This window comes from Perca flavescens, chromosome 12, assembly GCF_004354835.1.
Source record: "Perca flavescens isolate YP-PL-M2 chromosome 12, PFLA_1.0, whole genome shotgun sequence".
NCBI classification, from domain to species: Eukaryota; Metazoa; Chordata; class Actinopteri; order Perciformes; family Percidae; genus Perca; species Perca flavescens.
Genome location: NC_041342.1, coordinates 5,956,105 through 5,972,910, shown reverse-complemented (window position 1 = coordinate 5,972,910; position 16,806 = coordinate 5,956,105). Strand labels below are relative to the sequence as shown.

Below are 16,806 nucleotides of genomic sequence, written 5' to 3'. Positions count from 1 at the left end.
ATCCCCAGACACAGCAGGCTACACCAGCCAGCTGTTGGATTATTGCCACAGCACTATCTCATCGGGGAAGGCGTGTCATCACTCCCCGAATTGCTCAGCGCCCCTTTGTCCTCGGTCGGTGCCAAGCCAGCGACACTCATGGCGGCTGCACCCGTCAGGCAGCGCTCCGGGCCAGGGGGACCCCGGGCGCAGCTCCCGCCCTGCTACTACGAAGGATACCTGGAAAAGCGAGGACCGAAAGAAAAGGTAGGCTCGCCCGGCGCAGTGCCATGTTGTTTCCAATGCTAACTACGGGTAGCGGTGGTCAATGTGCACCGCACACCGGCTGACCCCCCCCCCCATTCCCAGAGAGCTGTCAACTTCCTTATTGTGTTAGAATGGGCGAGGCGAGACTGTACACTGGTGCTGGTGGGGATTGCTTTACATGGGGGTTCAACGATTTGTTCGGTTAGTCTGGTTTTGCAAGAATCTAACAGGGAAAGCGTGCAACGATTTCTGAACGAATCACAACATATGAATCGGAAATTCGATTGGTGTCAAAACATTGCATGTCATTTAAATCACATCACTTGATCGATCTGTGGCTGTATCTTAATAAGTAGGAATCTGTAGGCTATGTCTGCCATACATTTTCATCACCAAGAATGCAATGCTGACCCAGAGAAATTATCTTTTGATATGTGCTGTGCATTTCAAATATCTGAAATACAAAGTTGCATAGAGTAAAATTGACAAGTTTCCTCAATAACTCTTTTGCATGTTTTTTTTTAAATTATTATTATTCATATATAAGGTGGCAAATACAGAATGGGATACCCTCCCCCCAGGCCTACGCTCTCATTAGGCTCATTTTTAATGCAATACAGCCTGGCTCAGGTGCAGGGTATTATACTGATCCATGGCCACAGATTGACAGCAGCTGTGGCTCACTTCCTATTCATCTCTTGGGACAGGAAATGTGGGGGTAATAAAAAAGGAAATATCCATTAAACACAACTGGAAAAAAAAAGTGTATAACCTTATTTCACATCCTTATTTATGTGTGTGACAGGCATCCAGGCGTCTGTGGACCTGTCTGTGTGGGAATTCTTTGTATTTCTTCAATAATGCCAAGGACAGTCATGTAAGTTTCAGACCATACATTTTGGTGTTTGTGCATCATAGTGTGTTTAAACTGATTTGTGTGTGTGTGTGTGTGTGTGTGTGTGTGTGTGTGTGTGTGTGTGTGTGTGTGTGTGTGTGTGTGTGTGTGTGTGTGTGTGTGTGTTTGTTTGTTTGTTTGTTTGTTTCAGTATGTGGAGAAGCTGGACCTCAGTGGCTTTGTGTCCCTGAAGGATGACTGCAGCCGGGACAGAAACCTGGAGGCAGCCAGACTCATCCTGCGCATGAAGGATGGAGAGACCAAACTCACAGTAATGCCACTCAAAACGCACACACACACGCGTGCTAAAATGAGCACTTTTTGCAAGGTGTAACAGTGCTATCCTCTTTTCTAGGCACCTAACTTGGAATCAAGGGAGCTTTGGAAAGGTTTCCTCTACTCCGTTGTAGATGTAAATATTCATCTTTTGCACACCTGCATCAATCTGTATCTCTCTTGTGCGATCTTAAAAATATTCTCCCTTCTGTCCATTCGCAGCTGAATGTACCGTCCTGTCTCACGTTGCTGCCGGGCCAGCTGCAGATGCTGAAGGAAGTGGTGGACAAAGAGAGGTCCAGACGGAGAACCCGCACCCCCACGCGTGCTCCTCCCTCGCCCCTCTCTGTGCCTTTAGTAGGAGAGATCCCACCGTGAGTTCTCCGTCCTCTGAGTTTTGTTGAGAGGATGCACTGGAGCTATAGTGCCTTTTTGATTGTGTGATTATATGACCATTTAATGTGTGTGTGTGTGTGTGTCTGTGTGTGTGTGGCATGCAGGTGTTTTCGACCGGTGTCTCGAACCGAGGCTGAAGTCCTTTTAGAGAGACACCCGGACTGTGGCAACATGTTGCTCCGGCCGGGCAGAGATGGGTGCTCGTTGGCTGTCACTACTCGGCAGGACCTCAACGGGTAAACAACCGCTGACCATCTGAGCACTACAGCCGCAAATGTCAAGAGTCTGACGCTACATTCACTGCAAACGTCACAAGCTTTGTGTTTTCTCTCTTTTTTTTTTGCTCCAGGTCAGTGTTCAGACATTACCGTGTGACTCAGAGGGACCAAGGTGGTTATGTCATTGATGTAGAAAATCCTGTAAGTGTTTCATACTTGCAGATTCTCTTCACATCTTACAACATTTCTTAAAGTGGAATCATTCTGTATAAAAAGTCATGGTTGTGTTTTTACAGGAAAAACCTCAGCTTAGGGATTCATCAATCTTAACAGTTTCCCTCTCCATAGAGTTTCCAATACTTTAAATCAGGGTATCGGATACCAGTGCTTTTGCTAGATTTATAATCTGTGTAACACTCCACTAAAAACTTGAGTCCATGTTTTGTCGTAACTGATGTGACTGATTGCAGGAACACGTCCTTTTATAATACCTCTATAAAGAACAAAAATGTTAATGTACGCATATCAGTCACATCATGGCCAATACCTGATCTGCTTCATTGTACTAGTAACAATACAGAACCGGCATATTTGATCGATGCATCCCTGTCATGGGGTTAGATATGTGAAAAGATAGAAAACACATAACAGATCTGTAAAGTGGAGAGATGAATATTTAATTATGAAAATCTCCAAAAGGCTCTCTGTCCTGTTTACTGTCGGGAAAAAAAAACCTTCTGAAGTGACAACTTGTCAGCAGTAAATATAGCTAGTATCGTCACATGTATTCATTCATTTTCTAAAGGTCTTTTTCAATTTTGAGGATTTTTTTGGGACATGGCAACAAATCGGCACACAAAGGGTTACACGATTACAATATATGAAGAGGAAATATAGAACATAACATTTGAGTAATGCTTTGAGATGATGGCAATCAACAATGTCTCAGACTGTATGGAAACAGCATCTTTAGACGTATAATACAACAGGTTCTCTCTTCCAGATTCCCTGTGCTACGCTGCATGAGGTCATCGACGCTCTGGTAGAGAAGACAGCAGGAACTCTGCAGCCCTTCCTACTGGAGGAGCCTTACGAAGAGAATATCAGTGAGACGCACACATTCTCAAGATTCTTTTGTTGTCTGTCCATGGGCTTTCCTTACAAGTAATCAATGAGGCTGACCATGTTAAATTCCGTTTGTGTCATCAGCATATGTTTCCGCCAATGATGAGAATGGAGAAAGGATCCTGCACACTGCCCCCTCCAGCCCCCTGCCAAAGGCTCCTGCCCTGCCTCCAAAACAAGGTTTGTCTCGGTCACATAAACCCCATGCAGACAGTGCGCAGACAGACAGCGACACTGATCACTGCTTATACGTTCCGGTGCAGATCGTTGGCCCAGCAGCCCCCTGTCCAGGTCTCCCGCCCCCGACCGCCGTATCCTGACCTCACCAGCGCCGGCCTCGCCCACCAACCCGATGAGACGGCTCATCCTCTCCCCTTCGCCTCTCGCACAGAGTGAGTACACGATGCAGGTCTCACCTGCTGCAGTCAGGGTCATCCCTATGTTTCCCGGGTCCTATGTTCCCCTGTAGCAATACATACCGGAGAGCATAGGACCCTTTTTCTGAAAAAGGGTCTTATGTTCCCCACAATCTGTCAATCTTTATGGTAGACTCTCAGCATGGCCTACCGTCGCATGGCCCACCTTAGGGTTAGGGTTAGATAAAGTGACATAGGGTTAGGGTTAGATAAAGTGGCATAGGGTTAGATAAAGTGACATAATTAACAGAGCAGCCAAAAAGCCGCATGCAGCTCGAGACCTGCAGGTTTGCCACCCCTGACCTAATCTTTCCTCATCTAGGCCTATTTGCATATGCGCGTCAAACAGACCGTAGGCCTACATAGGCCTATTTGCCATGGATTTTGGCAGTAATGTTGGAAAAAGTAACAGACTGGGGAACATAGGACCCTTTTTTTGAAAAAGGGTCCTATGTTCCCCAGTCTCATACAAAGAGGGGAACATAGGACCCAGGGAACATAGAACCCAGGGAACATAGAACCCAGGGAACATAGACACGCTCCCCTGCAGTCTACCCTGATTTACAGTAAATAAACAACAGCACATTTCGTAGCAATACTGTACAGTTAACAAATGTTCTAGAGACACGTAGATCTACTGTATATAAAAGCAGACCTAACGTGATGTGTGTCTTCTGTCTTCCCACAGCACTTAATGAGGAACTCAAAATGAAGCTGGAGAAGAGACGAGCCAGTCAGGAGTGACGTTTTCATAAGGAACGACCTCCCGTCACAGCATACTCAATATCTTCAGTGCCAAACCCCCTTCTCACCGCAGCTATGTATTCATCCTGTGCCTTCTAGGTGGCAGACAACGGAGTACGAATACCGCCACTTTCTCGTAGGGAGATACAAAATGTTGGACTTTGATGGTTAAATTGACTCTGGTTAGCTCCTTAAGAGCATGTATGGCTGGTAAACACTGGATTCGGTTCATAAAACCTCGTAAAAGGCTGCCTGCCTTTTGGTTAGGGTAACAATCCACTAGTGCTTTGTCCACTTGCATAAAGCTGTTTACAAAGTGCCACTGAGCAAAAAACAATAGTGCCACAACAAATACATTTTCCCTCAGAATACAGTCCACACTGAATCAATATGACTGGCAGCTATCGGAGAAGCACTGACGCGTTCAGGACCACCAACTGAGCCTGATGTTTTCTCGTCTGAGCCCTCGTCTGAGCCGCCGATGTTACCGCCGCAACTCTCGGAAGGACAAATAAACCACAGACTGCCAAGATCAACAGCGGAGCGACAAACTCTGACCTGAGACACTTTATGTGCTCTGAAAGTATAATAAGCCAGGCATGCTCGGGTTTCAGCTCAGCAGTTCTCTTCACTCAACTCACCACATGTAACATGACTGAAAAAAAAAAAAGAAAGAAAAAAATCGTCTGAATACAAAAATCGTCTGAATACAGTTGAGCTGGCTAGGCACTGAAAATTGGACAATCTCTGCCTGCTGCTCACGAGTGCTATTTGTGATTGATAAAGCAACCATTCACGTATTGCTGATTCAATGACACCTTTGTGGCTCATTTATGACTCCACTTTTAACCGTACTGTTGGTGCTTATTTTAAAGTGTTTCCTTATTCTCTGCTACTGTGTGCGTGCTACTGTATGGTGCTACGACTCACCGGTGCTCAGACAGACCTGCAAGAAAACTGCAGGTGGTTCTATTCCTCTGCAAGAAAATCAATCTACTGCATTCATATGTGAGAGTGCCCTCTGTCAGCTAAAAGGTACAGAATTGGGTATGGTAATTTGGGTATTATTAACAAAAGTACAAATATACTTTTATGTTGCAGACTGAACCTGGCAAAGACGTTTGGCTTTATCACAGTATTACACCACGCCCTACCTCTCTACCTTTTAATTATAGTTTATTAGGCTACAGGTCTGAAGGTGCTTAATTAAGATGTATTTCTACATTGACGTGTATTATGTCGATTGGCCAACGGATTTGAAGCGTCTGAGTACTAGTAGTAAACTGTGATCGACTGACTCGTAAGTGTCCTCTTACAATGAACAGTTTCTTGTATGTTTGTACATGATGTGTCGCGTCTACTTGATCGCTATCAAAGAATAGTGTTTGTTAGATATCAAGGACATTAAATGGTTTTGCATGGATGTGATTTGTCCACTTCTTTGTTTCCTGAAGGATGTCAGGCTGTTGGGACCCAGTCATTGATCGACCCCAGAGTGACAACAGCAGAATGAGGAGCTTAGATAATGGTGGAATAAATTAATACTAGTGTTTATTTGTTGTTGTTTTTTTTGTTTTTTTTACAGTTTTACATGGAGGTTAGTGTATTGCTTTTTTAAGTTTTCCTTATTCCTTCAGTTTAGATAATCTACCATGATGAAACACATTTTTAGCAATTACATTTATATTGGAAATAAACTGTTTCTCCATGTTTGTTTATTTTTTAAATGAAATTGTTTTCATCATTCCAATGATACGTAATCACACACTAATTTAATTCTCAAACCAGGAACAATTATGTTGTTGGCCTTTCCTTTATTACAGGGGAAACTTGAATCAAATTTGAAATATCAGTACTAGTATTTTTTCATATGGGGCCAGCTAACCTTTTCTTTTTTATGAGTGTATGTTATTTATTTATTTTAATTCTAATTCTAATTTATTTTTACTTTGTCGTTTCTCTTGATTTGTGAAATTTTAAAATATTAAAATATTTTATAAAATAATGTTTTTCGTGGAGCTCGGATGGGTTTTTGCTAATATTGTGCCATATATGTGTCAGTTATTGTTATTAATGCACTGCCTGTGCGTTGGACAAAATAACAGAAACAGATTTGGATTGGATATTTTGCAGCAGGTCATGTTGTATCAACCACATATAACATCGAAGTCTCTGACTCACATATAACCTATAGGCCTATATTTCATAAATAACATGTTTAAGTATAATTATTATGTACAATACAGGTGCAGCATCATTTTGTAGTAATGTTGCTATAATACCATCATCATATGATAATTTCAGAACGATTAAAACCTCCATCCATTCATAAGACCCCATGCAGTACAAACAACTCCCACAACACACCACTAGGTAACGCTTCATTACTCCTGTTTGGACATGTTGCTCTAATAAAAAAAAAAAGGAAAACGTGCCAACCATTGAACACCTCCAGCTGCTTATTTTTCTACCTCGCCCATCTTGAGTCAGCTGTGCTCTCCACCGACAGACAAATGTATATGGGGACCACGAAAACGTAATCAGACCTTAGATCCGCGTCTTACGCTGCCTCAACGGCAGTTTGAAGGAAGTATAAAAAAAAAACAACCTGCGCGGGGCCAACCGGAGCAGCAGCCAGCCATTCAGACCCTCTTCACCGCGGGACGTGAGCGCTGAGAGTCTCTCTACAATAACGGATGACTACTGTGACTTTGAGAGAACCCGATAGAGACAGACCGGCTGCTGAACTGTTAGAGAGGCGTTTTTCCCCCTGATGTCTTAAGTTTAGAGAAGTAAAAACCTGCCGCGTTTCTACGTTAAAGGAAGTTGCAAGCTAGCGCGAACTTTTACATCTCAGCGTACGTTAAGCTTTAGCAAGGTGTGTGTGTGTGAGAGGGAATTACACTTCTCAGCCATTTAGAAATATTATGAGTTAGTTTTACTACCAGCTTGTTGGTTAACAAGGTAGCTAATGGTTTAGAAATTACGTTTAAACAGGTGTTGGGACTAATTTTTGAATGGAAACCTCCGCAGTCTTGGGCGTGTCTGAGAGCAGGTAAGTGATTTACTTTGATAGGAGTGTGTTGACAGTTAACTTGCTTGAGCTCGTGCCCTTTGTCACTACGTTTGTTTCAGCTTTGGGGAAGTTTGAGCTAAAAAAAAAAAAAAAAAAAAAGCTGTATTACATGTAGTAAAATGTACTTTAAATAACAAACGATATTCCAAATACACAATTACAACTCACACGCTTTCTCTTAAATTGCTCAGAGCTGCATTTTGACTCAACAACTGATTTCAGACTAACTTTAATGCTCTTGCTGACGGGCTTGTTCTTGCTTGTGTGTGTGTGTGTGTGTGTGTGTGTGTGTGTGTGTGTGTGTGTGTGTGTGTGTGTGTGTGTGTGTGTGTGTGTGTGTGTGTGCGTGTGTGTGTGTGTGTGTGTGCGCGCGTGTGCGTGCGCGCGCTGGGCGTTGAGTGACGCTGTCTTGGCTCCCGGGCTTAAATATCTGAAACATCTTATCGGGGCTGCATACTCTGACAAGCAGCAGCTCATCATCAGTGATACACAGACCTCTCTTGGGAAAGAAGCACCAGTAGGCTACACACCCACTTAGCAGGTTGTGGTAACACTGCTGGTCGTAATAACAGAAAACAGCAGCTGTTACCGTCATTAAAAGCGAAGCAAGCCCAGGCTAATTGTTATTCTGTTGCTAGACTTACTTGGGTTTAGTGGTAAGGATGAGTCAAACCAACATGTTTCCGTAGTACATGTGTGCGCGAGCAACATAGGTGTGCATCAGCTCTTGCAACAAAAAAAATTGTTGCAAGACTTCGTCTCTCATCTACACCACACACCAGTCTTTTGGCGCTCTCTGTGAATCTCTCATTGTGTGCTTGTGTTTGGTGCTGCAGGAGAGCTGAAGTTGACATCCCTGCACCCTGCTGAATGCCTTTCACGGCGCTGCATTAACATCACTATGGCACTGACAGAATTATTGCCGCGCTGACTTTAGCTCACACTGCCCTTTCTTCGCTATTCCTCTACCCTTTTGCTTTGTTTCTCTCGCTTTTGTTTTGAACACATCTTAAATGTTTCTCTTCACTGTGTGGTTTTATTTTTTTTTGTGTGTCATGTATACATATTTGAAGCTTCTTTTCTGTCAGGTTAGCATCCGGGGGGAATTGATTGTGATATCCATGCAACCTTGTCTCTTTCAGTCCTCCTCGGCTTTGTTTCTTTGGTCTGTGCCATCCATCTCATCATGGACAGCCTGCTGAGCGGGGCCAGTAAAGGGGCCAGTGCCCTTGAGTCCGCACAGATCTCATCACGTCATAGATGCCGCTCGCTCACTTTGCCCCTGTATGAGTGACTGTTAAGGAAACAATAAAAGCTTAAATTCCTCTTAGTTTGAACAAAAAAGCCATGCATCTGCTGCCGGCCCTCTGTGTCTTTTGGCTGCTGGCCCTGGCCTTGGCGCTGGAAGAAGACTCTCCACTGGACTGTGTCCCCCGTAGATCTGTGCCCTACCATAGTGAGTGTTGCTGTCTGTCTTGTGTAACTTTGGCTTAGAATGTGTCAACTCGTGTTGGCTCGCATGGTTTGATTACGTTTGGGCTGACTCATTGGGAGACAGGGTTTAATCACTGTGGGTTGGTTAATCAGTCATGTTCTGTGTCTAGGGAACAACGCTCACCTGTTTCACGAGAAGGGAGTGTTCAACTACTCCACCATGCTGTTGAGAGAAGATCTGGACCTGCTATTGCTGGGTGCCAGGGAGGCAGTGTATGCTCTTGACCTCAACGACATCTCCAAAAAACTTGCTTCAGTAAGAACGCCGACGTTAAACAATGCAATTACACTAGTTCTGTAGTCCGACATTTCTTATCAGAGATTTCTTGGCCCAGGGCTAAGAAATCTTTAAGAGCAAACTTGTGTATCAGGCCTGCCAGGAGACTTTACATTCAACACTTACTAAAAACCAACCAGCTTTACTGGAAGTTATTTGCTGATTTCAGCTGTTACACCTCCACTTCCGTTACATTTGCAAGGATATTTTACTTGCTTCTCTACACTTTTATCAACCTAACAAGTGCCTTGTTTCTTTAATGAAGAGTGTAAATGGTTCAAGGTGTTGCTTTTGGGTGTCCTGGATGCCCAATGGTAAAAGTGTATCACTTATCATTCACCATCATACACTTTCTTTATATCAGAACCTTTTAGAACTGTAGGTAACCTATACAGACGTTATTAATGTGAATGCCGTGAAGGAATGGCATCGGAAATAAGTCTTACCCGGCGTTTCAAACCCATATTGAACCGACGCATGTCTCCAGGTCATAGTCTTCTGTGGTGAAGTGCTCGCTGTATGTGACGGCTGACTTAGTCACAGAGGCAGCAGTAAAATCGTAGCCACAAACCTCACCCAGGCACGAATCAGCCGTATGTCCTTGGGGAACTTGTGGACCCTCTGCCCTGTTTTTGATGAATTCGTACACCCCGCACAAACACAATAGTTTACCATTTTTGCTAGGTCTCCAATGTAGCTGCTAGCCTACTACTGTATTGGAGTTCCGCTTATGACGTCCCTCCCCACCTAGTGGAAGGGAGGGGGAGTGCTTAAAACCACTGTTAAAAGTACCAACTTTTCATGTTCAGCATTTTGGTATCCAAAACCATACAAAACAATGGTGGGCGGTTCTAATCTTTATGTTTAATAAGCACATTGCATTAACTTAGTGAACATTTTTTGTTGCATGTCATACCTGTCTGTCTCTCTCTCTATGCTGTCAAATGTCAAATAGAAGCATGGTAAATGCCAAAGATAGAACAGAAAACACTTCAACTGAAGAAAACAAAAAACATTGAAAAACTAAATTTGTTTTTCCCTCTTTTAGGTTAAATGGGAAGTGACGCAAAAGCAAAATGATGATTGTAAAAACAAAGGAAAAGATCCTGAGGTGGGTCCCTTTTTTTTAAAGGTGCACTGTGTAGTGTTTTAAGTAGGCTATTGTATTAGCTAAAATCAACATCTTCATAAATATGTCGTCGTTGGTGTAAAATGACCTCTGCCAATGATATGACTTATCCTTGTAAGCGAAGAATTTCTTATCTGTATTTACATTGGACAGGCAAGTCCAAAGAGGCTTCCATGTCGTTCCGCCATTTTGAAAAACTATAATCGCTGAGAGGGACATAAAGCACTAGCCTACCTGTCTAGCTAATCCACAACGCGTTTTCATTCAGAGCCAGCGTCCCCTGACTGAAACCAGCTGAAACGGAGAAGGAGATCAGTGAGAGGTGCTTGTCACCGCCCCGGCACATTTGAAAGCCTGCACTTTAGTTCATAATGGAGATCATACTTATGCCGAGCCACAGGAGAAGGAATCCTCGTCACCAAAAAAGCGAAAATTGGAAGACATGTTGTCATAGCTTCTTGGTACATAACGGCTACCGTAGTTGCAACACGCATTTGAAACAGCAAGGCGCCAAACAGCACTATTCGTTTGAATGCAAAATACAATTTCAACGCTAGATGGGAGAAATTCCTACACAGTGTACCTTTTTTAAGCTTTTGCTATTTAAACTGTATTTCACATTTACCTATTTCACGGCAGACATGTTGACATGTCATAGTAGGAAAAGCACAGGTGTATTCAAAACCATTACTGATGGCTGCATTCCACTTAGGAGAGGCCCTGGTATGGTGCCTGCTGACTCACTGAAATAGCTTACTGGGACACTTGATGGAACTGAGCCATCGTTAAGGTTATCAATTTCAGCTGTGCTTTTCCTACTATGACAAGTCAAAATGTCTGTTGTGAAAAAGGTCCATTGGGCAGATGTTGTCACTGCTTTTAAAATAAAAAATCAATTTACAGACGGAGTGCAAGAACTATATCAGGATCCTGCATCAGACGCAGGACAACAGGATGTATGTGTGTGGAACAAATGCTTTTGAACCCGAGTGTGATTACATGGTGAGACGTGCTTGCTTATCTCAATTTATATCCCATACTGTATAAACTGATGCTGTGTAGTTTATTACATCCAAATCATAGTGAGTGTAAAATAAGTGTAGGATTTAAAGTGCCTCTGCGTTTGTCTGTGCAGTCCTACGCAGATGGAAACCTGACTCTGGAGAAGAGACGAGAGGATGGCAAAGGGAAGTGTCCATTTGATCCTTTCCAGAGATATGCCTCCATCATGGTTGGTGAGTAGCAGTTCTACAAAAGATAAAGAATTGAGGAACAGTTCATATAGCAAATTGTATTTTAAATTTGTGTCTTGCCAGAAAACAGCCTATACTCAGCCACTTCAATGAACTTCCTTGGCTCTGAACCCGTCCTGATGCGCAGCTCTTCTGTCGCCATACGTACTGAGTTCAAGAGCTCCTGGCTTAACGGTAAGATGTGATCATACGTAATAGGGCTGTGTATCGCCACCGATCTTCCGAATCGATTCCGATTCACAAGTTCCCGATTTGACTCTATTTTCGATTAAATGTCAATAATGGCTAGCCTAGAAATCTACAAAACTCTGGTCGGGCCTATCACATCGTGTATAGAGTCGTATTGACGACAGAGTTGCGACGGTTCCTCGTGAATTCCCTGCTACTTGAAAACAAAGAAGATGGCTGCTGCTGCTGGCGAAAAGCGGTCTTTGGAATCGGCTTTGGCCGCGACTCTGGAAGACTTGGAGGAACAAAGAACGGCACTGAAGTCATTCTTGAAGGTCCCATGGCATGACAATTTCACTTTATGAGGTTTTTTAACATTAATATGTGTTCCCCCAGCCTGCCTATGGTCCCCCAGTGGCTAGAAATGGCGATAGGTGTAAACCGAGCCCTGGGTATCCTGCTCTGCCTTTGAGAAAATGAAAGCTCAGATGGGCCGATCTGGAATCTTCTCCTTATGAGGTCATAAGGAGCAAGTTTACCTCCCCTTTCTCTGCTTTGCCCGCCCAGAGAATTTGGCCCACCCATGAGAGAGAGACATCATGGCTTTCAAACGAGCAAAGTGGCAGTTGGTCAAGGCCACACCCTCCCCTCCACCTTGCCCCTCCCTCTCTCCTCCTCAATAGCTATAGACACAGAAATGGCACATCCTAAGGAAAGCTCATTGTGGGACTGGCTCTAGTGGTTGTAATTCTGCACCAATGCTGAATTTTGGGAAAGAGACTTCAGATACAGTATTAGGGGACCACTAAGGCCTATATAAAAGCATCCAAAGAGCACCATGTCATGGGACCTTTTTAAAAAAGGAAGATGCGTTCGGAGTTTTGCCGACCGGATACGGCAAAAGTTTAATCTATCAACTAGCGTTGCTCTGGTTGGTAGAAGCACTATCCTATTGCGTGCAGAGGGAATTTGAAAGACAACCGTTTATCCCGCCCCTCGGATTTAGCCACTCCAGTGGTGAGTTCCCAAACCCAACATCTTGATGTGGGTCTGGCTTGTCACGCTAAATTATGGCCTATTTCAGTTACAAATACAATTTTTCTTGGATATGAAAGAGATTCTACAATTGTACAAGGTTCCCTGTAACCTGCTGCATTATTAAAAGTATCAGTGTTTACATTAAGAACTGACCCCAAAGCAGTTACATTAATGCACTTTTTATTTAGCATGAACACACTACAGCAGTCAACACAATAAATAAATAATAAAATCAATTTTTAAATCGGGAAATCCATATATTTAAACCCAGCCCTAGTATGCAATGAGTTTATTGCAAGATGCTGCTCATGCAAGGGCTTCACTGTCTGAACCGAGGTGGGCTGTTTTACCTTAATGATTTGCTCATTGACGTTTCTTCTTTCTATGCCAGAGCCCAACTTTGTTTCCATGGCTCAGATGCCAGAGAGTTACATGAGTGAGGCGGGAGATGATGATAAGGTTTACCTGTTCTTCAGCGAGACGGCGGTGGAGTGCGACTGCTACAACAAACTGGTGGTTTCCCGTGTGGCCCGCGTCTGCAAGGTGAACAAGAGTTTATCCTGCATTCACTTATTTGTCGCGGCTCCATTTCCCCAAAATGACAATACCATATAAACAGCACTTCCTCAGTGGCGCTCATACCGCCTTTTCCGCTGCTTGATTGGGCATCCCGTTTGTCTTCGTGTTTTTCCACTTATCAACGTTGGCATTATGGGGTCTTTCTGTGCTCACAGGGGGATCTCGGAGGTCAGAGGACCTTGCAGAAGAAATGGACATCCTTCCTGAAGGCCAGAATGGACTGTCCAGTGCTGGAGTCTCAGCTGCCGTACATTATTCAGGACACTTACCGCTCGTGTGACCCACAGCAGCCCTGGAAGGACTGTTTGTTCTACGCCATCTTCACACCACAGTTGTACGTTTTGAATGAACAAACCGCTTTTTTTGTGTGTGTTTCTTGTGGTCTCTTTCTCCTTAATTGCTTTGGCACACCACTTGGCTCACATTTTCTGTGTGTGTGTGTGTGTGTGTGTGTGTGTGTGTGTGTGTGTGTGTGTGTGTGTGTGTGTGTGTGTGTGTGTGTGTGTGTGTGTGTGTGTGTGTGTGTGTGTGTGTGTGTGTGTGTGTGTGTGTGTGTGTGTGTGTGTGTGTGTGTGTGTGTGTGTGTGTGTGTGTGTGTGTGTGTGTGTGTGTGTGTGTGTGTGTGTGTGTGTGTTTCAGGGACACATCAGACCTGTCTGCAGTGTGTGCGTACCGCGTGTCTGACATCAGCAGAGTGTTTGCAGAGGGGAAGTACAAGACCCCAGTCCCCGTAGAAACCTCTTTTGTTAAGTGGGTTATGTACAGCGGAGATGTCCCAGTCCCTCGGCCCGGAGCTGTGAGTCTGCCCACTATTCAACGTGTGTGTGCTTGTGTTAGAAACAAAGGCAAAACTCAAAAGGCAACTTTTTTTTTTTTAACGAGTGTCCCAGCAGGAAACTGATTCCTTTTGTACGCTGACTCCGTTGTTCTCGCCTTTCTCTTTCCTTCCCTTCTTTTCTCGCCAGTGTATAAACAACGCGGCTCGTAAAATGGGTATAAATCAGAGCCTGCACCTCCCAGACCGGACCCTTCAATTTATCAAAGATAGGCCCCTCATGGACCAAGCTATCCAGCCAATAGGAGAGAAGCCTGTACTGGTGAGAAAGGGAGCTACATTCACACGCATCCTAGTCAACCAAGTGCAGGCAGCAGATGGAGAGAAGTACCGTGTGATGTTCATAGGCACAGGTTTGTGCATCGGGCGCAACACACTGCCACTCCCGGTGTATATTTCACTTTGCTGCTTTTGATAACTTGACAATATCGGTGGTAAGCCATATGCGTCAGAAGGTAAATATAGTATGTTTCTGTTTTTGTACGTAAAGAGGAAGGCACATTGCTAAAAGCAGTGAACTACGATGGAGAGATGTTCATCATAGAGGAAGTGCAAATCTTCCAGCCCCCAGAGCCAATCAAGATTCTGAAATTCTCTAATGTCACGGTAATTAAAAAGTCTGGCATAGCCTAATTAATGGCTTTTTACTTTTATATCACTATTCAATTGTGTTCATAGTACATTACAGTAAAGCACCTACATACGTGCCCTTGCTCGGTGTCTGTGCGTGATTGGATCCATTGTGTACAGGGTCAGCTGTATGCGGGCTCAGACTACGGAGCAGCACAGATACCACTGGCCACCTGTGGGAGGTCCTCATCCTGTCTGGACTGTGTTCTAGCCAGAGACCCATACTGTGGCTGGGACAAGGCTGTTGGGAAATGTCTTGTCCTTTCTAATTCACAAAGGTAGGCAGCTGTCCCAACATGTGGAGAAAGCAGTGTTGATATATGTTCTATCCAAATTTAATTTTCAATAATTGTGTCTTTTGCTTTAGAGAACTAATCCAAAGTGTGAAAGAGGGAAATGCCTCTCTGTGCCCACATGCTGGTGAGTCAGTGCACACTATCACCCAAAGAAGGGTGATGGGTGATTCTCAATTAACCTGGCAGGGTTTGCAGTATGTTCTACTCCTTAAACTTGAAATAACCATTGTTTGTTACTTATTAAAATGAATATGTATGATGTGAAGGACCCCTGTTTTGTTTTCAGATCCTGTGAAGCCTATGAATATCTCCATCTGGCCCGGCGGAAACCTGAAGCTCCATTGCCCTTCGTCTTCCACCCTGGCGAAAACCAGTTGGAAGCGGGACGGCAGCCCTCTGACGCCGTCGACTCGCCATCAGCTTCTACAGGATGCACTGCTCATCCTCAACGCCACAGACACAGACGGCGGTCGGTACCGCTGCCTGTCTGTGGAGCTCTCCAAGGCCGGCGAGTACACAACCACTGTGGCCGAGTACCAGGTTAGCGTGGCTTCAGCGGAATCTAAGGATGGGAGACTGATTTTTCCCCAGGCTCAGATGGATGGCCCCTCTGTGGCTGGACTGCAGGCCATAGTCGGGCTCCTGCTAGTTTCCTTTCTTGCCCTTTTGGCTTGGAATTTTTACAAAGGCCACCTACCACTGCCCTGGAACTGCAGAAAGAAGAATAGAGAGCAATCCAAGGAGACTCCTGAGAAGGGGGGTCTGAACACCACCGTGACCTACCAGGATGCACTGAGGCCTGCACTGGCCGAAGACAAGCCCCTGGTGTCGGGAACAAGCAACGGCAGTAATAACCACCACACCGGAGGGGAGGCGGCATTCAGCGCGCCTGGGGAGGAGAACGACGGCCCAAAAGTTCTTCTTCCATCTCTGCAGTATATTGATGACGAGTCAGAAATTTGAAAATGACAAGCGCATTGCTGTGATAAGTTCTACTTGTACAGTCTATAGCCCTATTCTCACAGTACTCGTATTACCTGTGGACCTCTAGTAATTTTGTAATAATTGCCGAGGTCATCCAAGATCTTAATTTGCCAGGTAAAAATTCCACCGCAAATGCCGCAAAAACCTACCATATTTTGCCAAACAGAGGTTGTGTGATCATTTGAATCCCATGCGAGTCTTCATCTCTGTGATTCAGGGTCGTATTGGCTGCGTTGGCTAATTATAACTTTAAGTTATATTATATGTAGTTACAGTTATAATACAATTTCAGTACTGCTAAAGTTTGAGAAATGGGAATGCCCCGAGCCATTTGTTTCTAGTCAAAACTAGGGCTGCACGACATAAGGAAAATATCTAATTGCGATTATATTGACCGATAGTGGAGGGAACGATGAAATGATTATCAAAATAATTTTAGTGTGATTTTTGCAAGGATTTGTACCAAACAGATTTTTTATTTAGTCTGTAGGATAGGATTTTTAGGCCGGGACGTCTCTGCAGCACCACAATACTTGATTCAGAATGGTTTGACACATTTTGCCTTTAACAAATATTGCGATTTCAACATTGCACTAGTCCAAATTGCGATTTCGGTAAAGTTGTGATTAATTGCGCAGCCCTAGTCAGAACTACTGGATTTGTCAGTTCAGTTGTAATGTTTGCGTTGAAATCTCACTTTATGGGAGCTTGAAATATTCTGAGTGGTTGAA

The 16,806-nt window shown here is 44.1% G+C and overlaps 2 protein-coding genes across 5 annotated transcripts; both read left to right on the top strand.

The window, feature by feature from the left end:
• Positions 1-104: 104 nt before the first annotated feature.
• On the top strand, positions 105-5,739 carry stap2a (signal transducing adaptor family member 2a). The gene is made up of 11 exons (XM_028593559.1): positions 105-246; positions 1,052-1,123; positions 1,293-1,412; positions 1,497-1,553; positions 1,640-1,791; positions 1,918-2,049; positions 2,163-2,232; positions 3,035-3,137; positions 3,241-3,336; positions 3,420-3,548; positions 4,261-5,739. The coding sequence occupies exons 1-11, from the start codon at positions 139-141 to the stop codon at positions 4,314-4,316; spliced, it is 1,095 nt and encodes a 364-aa protein (XP_028449360.1). The 5' UTR covers positions 105-138; the 3' UTR covers positions 4,317-5,739.
• Positions 5,740-6,761: 1,022 nt separating this feature from the next.
• Positions 6,762-16,560, top strand: sema4e (semaphorin 4e). 4 transcript variants are annotated; one of them, XM_028592339.1, is made up of 16 exons: positions 6,762-7,194; positions 7,314-7,371; positions 8,535-8,848; positions 8,997-9,142; positions 10,212-10,274; positions 11,196-11,294; positions 11,428-11,527; positions 11,609-11,719; positions 13,143-13,294; positions 13,486-13,664; positions 13,970-14,126; positions 14,296-14,518; positions 14,656-14,771; positions 14,916-15,073; positions 15,163-15,215; positions 15,378-16,560. In XM_028592339.1, the coding sequence occupies exons 3-16, from the start codon at positions 8,740-8,742 to the stop codon at positions 16,052-16,054; spliced, it is 2,343 nt and encodes a 780-aa protein (XP_028448140.1). In that variant the 5' UTR covers positions 6,762-7,194; positions 7,314-7,371; positions 8,535-8,739; the 3' UTR covers positions 16,055-16,560. The 4 variants fall into 4 exon arrangements, with proteins under 4 accessions (XP_028448140.1, XP_028448139.1, XP_028448141.1 ...); XM_028592338.1 differs by having other exon boundaries at positions 6,762-7,371; XM_028592340.1 differs by lacking the exons at positions 6,762-7,194; positions 7,314-7,371 and adding an exon at positions 7,832-7,909.
• Positions 16,561-16,806: the final 246 nt, after the last annotated feature.